This window comes from Musa acuminata, chromosome BXJ2-4, assembly GCF_036884655.1.
Source record: "Musa acuminata AAA Group cultivar baxijiao chromosome BXJ2-4, Cavendish_Baxijiao_AAA, whole genome shotgun sequence".
NCBI lineage: Eukaryota > Viridiplantae > Streptophyta > Magnoliopsida > Zingiberales > Musaceae > Musa > Musa acuminata.
In genome coordinates, this window is record NC_088341.1 from 26,549,479 (window position 1) to 26,560,154 (window position 10,676).

Genomic DNA, 10,676 nt, shown 5'->3' on the forward strand with positions numbered 1-10,676 from the left:
TTTTTTGAAAAATGTCTCATCCTTGTTCCATTCGTTTGTGGATTTGATTTCATCCTTCTCTTTCGATTCCAAATGATATATTAAAGTACAACCCAATATCTCAACCTATCTTGAGTCAAACACCTCTGAAAAACAAAAGGGGGGAAGAAAGACTTTTTTCTTCTCTTCCGCGACATGCCAACGGTGGCACCGCTAGAACCGACGGTAGCACCGCCTGAGCGCTCGAGCGCCAGGCAGTGGCACCACTCGTCTTGGCGATGGCACCGCCCGAGAGCCTCTTTATAAGCCGAGGGGTTAGGGCCGATAGTAACACCGCCCCCAACCCGTGAGAAACTACCTCAAGCTCTCCCACAACCTCTCTAAACCTTCATTCCAACCTCTCTAAACCTTCATTCTAGCATTTAGAAACCTTGGAGAGGGATTCTTGTTGGTCCAAGCTCTCCATCTTCCAAGAGATTCTCAATAAGGTAAAATCTGAAATCTTTCCTCTCTTCTCATTATTTTACCTACTCTTTACAGTTTCATCTATCATCTTGTCTAGATAATAGCTCCTAAAAGATCTAAAGGGAAAAGGGTTGAAGGAGATTCATATGACCAAGACCTTTTTAGATCCAAAGAAGTAGCTCTTAGGTTTTCAAACTTCGAAACAAGATGTATCCATAAGGGTAAATACGTTGATCTCAATGAACTAGGAAACCTAGAACCCATTAGGTGGTTTGCACATCTAGATGCCCTACCTCTGCTACAAATAAATGAACCAATTTATCCTAGGTTAGTTAGGCTATTTTATGCAAACTTATATGTGGATAATGATAGCCTAAGTACTTACCTACTATGAACACAAATTAGAATTTTTGATAGTACTATTTGTGAACTAATTGGAATCACTGAAAAAGATAGGGGCTGTTATTTTAGAGGTAAATGGGATGTCAATATAATCGGAGCAACTTACTCCGAAGCCGTCGAAACTATTTTTACAAATCTGGACCTCGGCATAATACCCAAGAGTTGCGAGCACTTACTGCCCTTTAACTCTAAAATCTTTCATCATATCATAACAAGCATATTATTCCCTAAACAATTTCATCTTGATGAAATGAGTCAAATAAAAATAAGCACCATGTATTGGATTATGACCGGTCAACATAACTGTTTTAGATACTCAATCCGGCAACACATGCAGGATATTATAGCTAAAGACACTATGTTGTCATATGGAGGGTTTATCACTCGATTCCTACTTGCCCATGACATTTGTATCCCACCCGATGAAGAAACAATTCAAAGTGATCGGTATAACATCATCAATAGAAATCTGCTGAAAAGACTTGGGTGCACATTTAGCAACGATATATGGGTTAGGCAACCTAGAAGGACTGATCCAATTTCCCCACCAGTAGAACTCCCCGAAACACCAATTCTTAGGGGAAATGAATCTCCTCCTAGTCCCTTTGGCGTAGCACCTTCGGCTCCTGTTTCATCCTCCGAAGAACTCATTATGGCAGAATTGTATCAAATCAAATCGCAACAAGAACAAATTCAAATCCAGCAAATTGAAAATTTGAAGGAACTACGACAAATGAATCAAAAAATAGATGTCATATATCAGCACTGTGGCTTACCTCCTAAGGATTAATCGATGTAGTTTCTTATTCTGTTCTGATTACTTTTAATGTCAAGTTAGAAGTTTGTCATCTTCTTTTGAACAAAAACTGAACCTTTGTTTGAGATGTATTGTTAAATTCTGGATAATTGCTGATTTGTTTTGGAATCTGGATAAATATTTCTTGCGAGATTAATTTTGAATGATGAATTTTGTATGATTAATCTTAATGCTGAATTCTTTTTCTAATGATTTTATGATCACAAACTGTGTGCTTCAAGTCTCATCTCCTTTTTCGTTGATGACAAAGGGGGAGAAGTGATGACTTGTATGTATCATGACTTGTACGTATCATGACTTAATAAAAATGACTTATGCGCATCGATAGCATGACTTATGTGAATTGCAAAAGCTTGTCTTATATGCCTCGCAAGTTGATCATATGAAATCATGCCTCACATTTATATCATGAAATTCATGTTGAAAATTTTTATCTCTCGTCATAGTGAAAATTATCTTTTATCATTTGACTTGAAAATGATTTTCAATAGCTGAAAATTATGAGAAATATGAAATTTCGTATTTGCTCATGCTTAATAAGATAACGATAAGTTCAACGGTTAGAACTTATCGATTTATGCTTAAATTCAAAGGGATAGAATTCAAGTGTTTTTATCTTCTCATAATATGACATATAGGTAGGGGGAGTTATGTTTAACTCCGTCATCAATTGATTGTCATCATCAAAAAGGGGGAGATTGTAGAATCTCAGATTTTGATGATGAAATCAATTGATGAGTTAATTGATCTAATCCATATTATTGAAGTTAAGTGTGTAGGATTAACTACGATAGCCTAAAAACATAAAGCAAGGATGCCAGAGTCAAGTTCGATGGATGTTTGAGAGTCCAAAGATTCGTCGGAGATACTGTCGGAACCAACCAAGAAAGATCGGAGACTTGTCGGAACTTTCGGAAGTCTGCCGAAGAGATCGTCAGAGGTTCGCAGAGATCACCGAGAAGGCTCGGCTACTCGTTAAATTCGTTACAAGATCGGGAGCATGCTGGGAGTCCACCGGAAGAAACCCGATGGCGTATCGGAAGTCCGCCGGAAGATCGCCGGAAAGCTCACTGGAACAAGACTCGATGTTTGCCGGTTAAAAACTTGCTTAGGATTATATTTTTAGGTACATAGTTCACATGTAATTTAGGTTAGGATTAAAGGATAATCCTATATCCTTGTTAAGGGCCAACTGGGCCCAAAAATGACCTGGTTCGGGACGGACTTGAAGCCCAACCAGAGATCAGTAAGGATGGGCGGTGGAACCGCCGGATTGGGCGGTGGAACCGTCGGATTGGGCGGTGGCACTGCCCAGAGCCCGAAGTGTCAAGCGATGGCATCGCCAGACTAGGTGGTGGCACCGCCCAGCACCCGAGATCAAGCGGTGGCACCGCCAGTACACCGTCTGACATACATTGACAGGCGGTGGCACCGCCACCGACAAGCGGTGGCACCGCTAGTCTTGGAAACCCAAGAGAATTCAAAATTTGGAGCCCAAATTTGAATCCTCTTGGGGCCTATAAATACCCCTCAATTCTTAGTAGCGAATACAACTTTTGCAAAGCAATAATTTGAGATAAGAGCCTTAGCAAAGTCTTACCAAGTCTTGTTTTCAAATTGGTTGAGTGTTCACCTCCTTCCTTCTTGTTGAAAAAATTGTAAGAGTGTGAACCACTTGTAAAGGTTGTAAGAGGGGTATTAATCCTTCCCCTTCAAAGTGATTTGCTAGTGGAAGTTGGGAGCCTCATTGAAGAAGGCTTTGCAAGTGGATGTAGGTCATTTGACCGAACCAGTTTAATTTGGCGTGTTCATTTAATCTGTGAGTACTTACCTTTCTGCAATCATTTCCGGTTTTTTACTTTACTCAAGTTACAATCAAAGCGAAATCTCCTTACGTTTTACGGAATCATTTTCGAACTTACAAGTTTTAATCCGCTGCACTAATTCACCCCCTCTCTTAGTGCCGCTTCGATCCTAACAATGGAATACCACTCCATTCGCTGTTGGGAGTGCGACATGGATTATCTTTATCCGCTGTTGGGAGGAATCTATCTCATGGAATATGCCTCTCTGTCCGCTGTTGGGAGAGTGCATCATCAGGTGATGTACACCTTTGTTATTATGTATGTATTGCTTGTGGCTGATGCATGATTTTATTTATTATGTAAAAAATTATCATCATTTTTCTGATGCATAAGTTTTATGATGAATAGATAGATTTTCTTATTGAATTATTGATACTTGTTTATATTTCATGAATATTGAAGATTAACTTTATAATTTTTCTGAGGTTCTTACCAGCATGTGTGGTTGCTGATATATTTTTATTTTATATTTATTTTTAGAGTAATTTACTACTATGTAATAGATCTGAAGCTTGGGTGGAAGAGACTTGTGACCCTATAAAGAAGATGTTATCTTTTTATCTAGTTAATAGAATATTTACTACTGTAAAGATAAGGATTTGAATTCAAAGATAAATGAAAAAAAAAGGAGGGAGTTTATTATATAAATTATGGATAATAAAATACTGATTCATTATTTGTTTTATAAATTAAGGATATGATAAATTTAATGGTATCAAAGCAATGATTTTGAGAACATATTAGAATATGGGATCCTAGGGTTAGAATATTAGATGACCTAATTAGTTTTTAAGATTTAGATTTTGAGAATTAGGTTATAATGTTACTAAAATATGAAATTAAGATATTATGATTATTTTTGGATCAAATATGATTTTTTATATATAAAAAAAATTAATTAAAGATGTTGGTCAAAGAGAATCTCGTTGAATGACGTGAAATGAGATTGTTGAGTAAAAGATTAAAATTTTAATTTTTCTTTAAATTAAAATAAGTGTCATATTAGTTTATCTTATAAACTTCCATAAGATTTTACATTTTGAATATGATTTTTTTTTTACGATCCTCTTGTCCCCTTTTTAAAAAGTAGATTAGGGTTGCTAATTTAATTATATAAAGTTTATTTTATTTTTGAGATATATATGATAAATAAATAATATCAATTGACTTCGCTATTCATGAAGATTATAGTAAGTTTCAGTTAGTTATTCTTTTCGAATATAAAAGATTTGATAATTTTAAGTGTAAAAATTTTAAAGGATCTTTTATAAATATAAAGTATTTGCCTTTTTAATTTTTGTTACCATATATTATTCTTAAAATTGATATTAGATTTGATATATGCTATGATGGTTTATAGAAGTTATTATTGGCATTAATAAAATATGTGCCTTTAAAGTTGAATAAATTTGATCGTGCATTGATATTTAAACTTAATTGTATGAGTAATTAATTTAAATATAGTTTTGATTTAATATCAAATTAATTATCAGATATTATTTGTTTAATGCAATGACGAGTCTAATGAGAATTAAATATAATATTATTTCTTTGACATATGAAATATATAAATAATTTGAAATTATAAAAGAATATATGTTGAATAGTTGGATAAATTTTCATCATTTCAATTGCTTTTATTAGTTCAGTTATATCTCAACTTATATTTTATGTCAACAATTAATTAATTTTAAAACTTAAAAATTTTATTGATTTATTAGATATAGAATTTGATATACTTGGGTAATCTAAAACCAAATTTATTCAATAAGTTTTATTAATATGTCATATATTTTTTACTTAAAAAGTTTTCGAGTGGTACCTTTACTCAAAATATTTTTCAAGCTAATTTAGTTTTGTCCTTTAACTTAGTATTTCAAAAGCTAACTATATTGATTAATGTTATGTTTAATCAAATTTGGGGACCAAATTCCTATTAAGTGGGGGAGAAATGTAATCACCGATAATTTCTCTCTTAACATAAATTAATTACTACAAATGATGTATTTATTTATTACTAATTTCTATATCTATGTACTATAGTTAAGGAAATAATTAAATTTAGTTTCCTTAATCACATGGATAAGTTAGGAATTCTATTAATTAATTAAATTATTAATTAATTTATTTCCTAATGAGTGATTTGATATTCAGGGAGTAAATAGTTTACATTCCATTTTTGTGTGTGAACAATAAGAGATGAATATTATATTATTTTTATGAAAGTAAATGAAAAATAAATTAAAATTAAAAATTAAATTATTACTTACCTTTCGGGGAGATCTCATCTTCTCCTATATAAAGGAGCTACTTCTCTCTCATTCTCCACTAAGCCTAACAATGGGAGGATTGAGAAGATGACTTTCCGAAGAGATGATATCGAGGAAGGGATAATCGAAAAAAGATAGGATCCTTTCATTTTCAATTAGCTTTGATTTATATTTTAAAATCTTGATATTGAGATTATTATTATTTTATGATGCATAATGATGTTTTACTTTCGAAATTTCATGAGTAGTAAATAATGATAATTGATTTGAGATGTTACAATGATTATTTGATTTCTCTCGATCTCTTAAGCTTAAGTAAATTTTAATATTGATTTAATTATTAAAATTCTTATTTTTGGATTAACATAGTAGTTCTAATTTATTTAATTAGATATATCTATGTTTCAAGAATTATGTATGAATTTTTATAATATAATTAGTTTTAAATTTAAGATAATGAATTTAAAGTTTTAATTAATGAATTTGAATCATTCTTTAATAATTTTAAATATTGAAATATAATTTGATAAGAGGAGTCTAATTGGGGTCTGACTTAAGTCAAGTTGATCGATCAGATTGAATCGACTCAACCCAAGTGGTCATGTACGACCTAACTCATGTGACCAAGTACAACCTAACCCATGTGAGTTAGCATGGCCCAACCTATGTGGCCGGGTAGAAGCCAGCCCATATAGTAAGGTACGACTCAACCCATATGGCTAGGCATGACCCAACCCATGTAGCTAAGTACGATATAGTCTATATGGCCATGTATGACTCAACCCATGTGGTAAGGTATGACCTAACTATATGGTTAGGCATGAGCTAGCTCATGTGGCTAGATACGATCCAGTCCATGTGGCCATGTATGACCCAACTCATATGGTAAGGTACGACCCAACCATGTGGCTAGGCATCGGCCAACTCATGCGGTAGGTACAACCCAATTCATGTGATTAGATATGACCTAAACTCATGTGTCTAGGACCAACTCGTGAGCCAAGCAAGGCCTAGTTTAATGGCAAGGCTTAGCCTAACTTATAAGTGAGGCTTAGGCTAGTTCATGAAGTTAACCCTGCCCAGCTACACGATTGGCATTAGATATATAGTCGCTCCTTTTATACAATCTGTGGTACTTCAACTCAACTTAGTACTTGGAACATGTATATGTACTGTATGTAGAATATGTATATGCAGTGTATGTGACCCGTCCAAGACTCAGGTGGGTTGGTTCGGTTTGGGTTAGCACTATATGACATAGTCCAATTTCCTTCCTCTCTATTAGTTTGAGCTCGTTAATTGACTAAATCAAACAGGTTTGATCATTTAAAGTTGGTTTAGGGTGATTCCACATTAACTTGACTAGTTCAAACCTATTTGACCTAATCGAGATCAATCAAATCTAAATTAGAATAGTCTAGGGTGATTCTAGACTGGTTCTATAAGGATTTGATACTGGTTTTGTTAGATCATAATTGAATTGAGTTTGGTTTAAGTCAATTGAGCTATTTTAATTAAAGTTTTGGTTGATTGAGGACTATTGAGATATTGATATTTCATGATGATTTGATGAATTTAAAGGTTTTATCTAAAGATGCCATTTGAAAATAATTATTGATTTTCTATTTTCTTATATTTATGATATTAATATGATGAGTATCATGTAGTAGATATGACTAGACTAGTAGTTCACATTGGTAGTGCAATATGTGAAAGGAGCTACGGGCCCATCACAGTACGGAGCCACTAATGAACATAGTCTAGCAGATTTACATCAAAGTATGGTCTCTCATAATATTTAATCATATTGATTTTTTGATGTATGCATGAGTGATTGGATGAGTGTAAATGAATGATTATGGATGTTTATGTATCCTTGCCGAGGGTAGGCATGGCGATTCCCTTCGGGGATTAGCGGGCCGTTAGACATGATGGTTAGACGATTCCTCCATCTGTTGTTGGGAGGAACGTGTCTCCACTTGGGTGGGTGAGGGATACCACTCTATCCGCTGTTGAGAGTGCGATATGGATTATCTTCATCCGTTGTTGGGAGGAATCCATCCCATGAAATAGGGCTCTCCATCCGTTGTTGGGAGAGTGCACCATCAGGTGATGTACACCTTTGTTATTATGTATGTGTTACATGTGGCTGATACATGATTTTATTTATTATGTAAAAAATTATCATCATTTTTCTTATGCATAAGTTTTATGATGAATAGATATATTTTCTTATTGAATTATTGATACTTATTTATATTTCATGAATATTAAAAATTAACTTTATGATTTTTCTGAGGTTCCTACCCGCATGTGTGGTCGCTGATATATTTTTATTTTATATTTATTTTTAAAGTAATTTATTACTGTGTAATAGATTTGAAGCTTGGGTGGAAGAGACTTGTGACCCTATAAAAAAGATATTATCTTTTTTTTTCTGGTTAATAGAATATTTATAAAGATAAGGATTTGAATTCAAAGAAGAATGAAAAGAAAAGGAGAAAGTTTATTATATAAATTATGAATAATAAAATATTAATTTATTATCTGTTTTATAAATTCAGGATGCGACATATAATGTCAAATATGGTTACCTGTTTTATGTTTCTGTCGTAAGACTGGTTCTTAACTTGTTTTATTCGAGAATGATTTGGACAAGATTCTAAATAGGTCGACTATCCAAAATCAGAAAATAGAGTATGCATTTGAAGAAGTACTATGGAGGGAACCCTAACCCCATACCGTCCGAAAAGCAATACATGAATTGAATCCATTTTGGATAATCGGGAACTCAAGTTATTAGGAGTTTGGTAACGTGCTCGATGATCGAATGTCGCGGTGGATGCTAGTCTTATTGCCACGTTGATCGTAGCTCTTGTTTGACTTGTGTTGCCCACAAAACACTGCATTTATTTCCATGTTGATCGTTTGACCTTTTGACTTGTTCTTACTTAATCAAAAGTCTGTTGTACGAAAGTTACATCCAACTTATTTGTACTACATATATAAGAACGTGACTCAAATAATTAATGCAATATTAATATAGTAAAAGTTACAAAGCATTTTTGACTGAATAAAAACATATGCATATAAAATGGATCTGACCAAGTCAGGTGGATAATTCATACCTTTCCTATCAAGATCTCATGGACCTACCTAATCAAAATAATTAACATTTAATTATATTACTTAATTGCAAAGTTAGGATGGAGTAAATGAATGGGTCGACCTGGAATAAGTCCCCACACTCTTCTTGGTGGAAGCCAAGAGGGTTGCCCGAGTCTGCTAGCTTGACTTGTATAAATATTAGTAAACCTTCGACTTACCAGGAAATAGACACAGCATACTTTTCCTGCGTTCCCAGTGATTTATTTGGTCTCCAATATGAAGATAGCGACACACAATACTTTTCGTGCTTTGCTTGCGGCAATATATATATATATATATATATATATATATATATATATATATATATTCTATTCAACAGTTCAATGCTTTCTTCGAAGATCAATTCCTATATCCAACTTATTCTCGCTATTGCTTGCGTCAAAGGGAGAAGGTGTTGAATGATTCAGAACACGAAGAAATATATAAACGATACAGACTTCACCCTCTCTCACACCACCATTGATATCACAAGCAGCCATGGAGTCGCACTACACGAAGAGACCATTCCTCCTCTTTCTCTCCTTCACCGTCCTCCTCGTGTTGATCCGCGCTGACCCTGATCCTCTCCAGGACTTCTGCGTCGCCGACCTCGGAGCTACTGTGGTCGTCAATGGGTTCCCGTGCAAGCCCGCGTCCGGAGTCACGTCCGACGACTTCTTCTTCGCCGGACTGTCCAGGGAGGGCAACACCAGCAATATCTTCGGGTCCAACGTGACCAACGCCAACATGCTCAGCTTCCCGGGGCTCAACACCCTCGGCGTCTCCATGAACCGCGTCGACGTCGCCCCCGGCGGCACCAACCCGCCCCACAGCCACCCGAGGGCTACCGAGCTCATCATCCTCCTCAAGGGCCGGCTGCTGGTGGGGTTCATCAGCACCAGTAACCAGTTCTTCTCCAAGGTCTTGAACCCCGGCGAGATGTTCGTGGTGCCCAAGGGGCTCATCCACTTCCAGTACAACGTCGGCAAGGAGAAGGCGCTCGCCATCACCACCTTCGACAGCCAGCTCCCCGGAGTAGTGATCGCCTCCACCACCCTGTTCGCATCGAATCCGGCGATTCCCGACGATGTGCTGGCCAAAGCTTTTCAGGTGGACGCGAAGGTCGTCGCTCTCATCAAGTCCAAGTTTGAGAGATAAAGGCACCAGTGGTTTTAATGGATTAAACTGTGGTGATTGAAATGACTCAAACGTGTGGTTCCTATAATTCCTTCCATGCAAGAATATACTACTGTATGGTTCGTTTATTATGGAGGAATTGATATAATTCCGCTTTTAGACTATACAATAATCCATTTTCCATAGGTGTTCTATTGGGAAGAAACCAATCATCAGACCTTAAGGTTCACATTACAATTTGGTGGAACCATCCCACGAGTAAGAAAGCCCACTACAACTTGCTCTTAGGTATGTGAGACCATTTCAAAACCCAAGCCTCTGAACCTAAAACGAAAATATCACCATACAAATTACGTAATTGTCAAGGAGATCTCTCTTGTTAATTATATTTTTTATATCTGAACATATAACCAAATATTTTAAAGTCCTATTTTGGCCCTCACAAACTCTTCCCTTAACCCATACTTCTATTTGTTCCGGACCATTGACTTTGTGTGTACCAACACCAGTAGTAATCAAGCTGCCATGTCCATTTCAAATGCAATAACCTACACCAGTAAAAAAAAAAAAAATAAATGAAAAAGAGACATCACA

General features: G+C 35.5%; 1 protein-coding gene across 1 annotated transcript; it reads left to right on the top strand.

Annotated features, from left to right (window-relative positions):
- Nucleotides 1-9,396: 9,396 nt before the first annotated feature.
- Nucleotides 9,397-10,265, top strand: LOC135609064 (germin-like protein 3-8). The gene has a single exon (XM_065102152.1). It carries the CDS (start codon nt 9,444-9,446, stop codon nt 10,101-10,103), a length of 660 nt encoding a protein of 219 aa, XP_064958224.1. The 5' UTR covers nt 9,397-9,443; the 3' UTR covers nt 10,104-10,265.
- The last annotated feature ends 411 nt before the right edge of the window (nt 10,266-10,676 follow it).

Coding starts and splice junctions, on each gene's coding strand:
- LOC135609064 (XM_065102152.1), top strand. CDS start 9,444: ATGGAGTCGCACTACACGAAGAGACCATTCCTCCTCTTTCTCTCCTTC.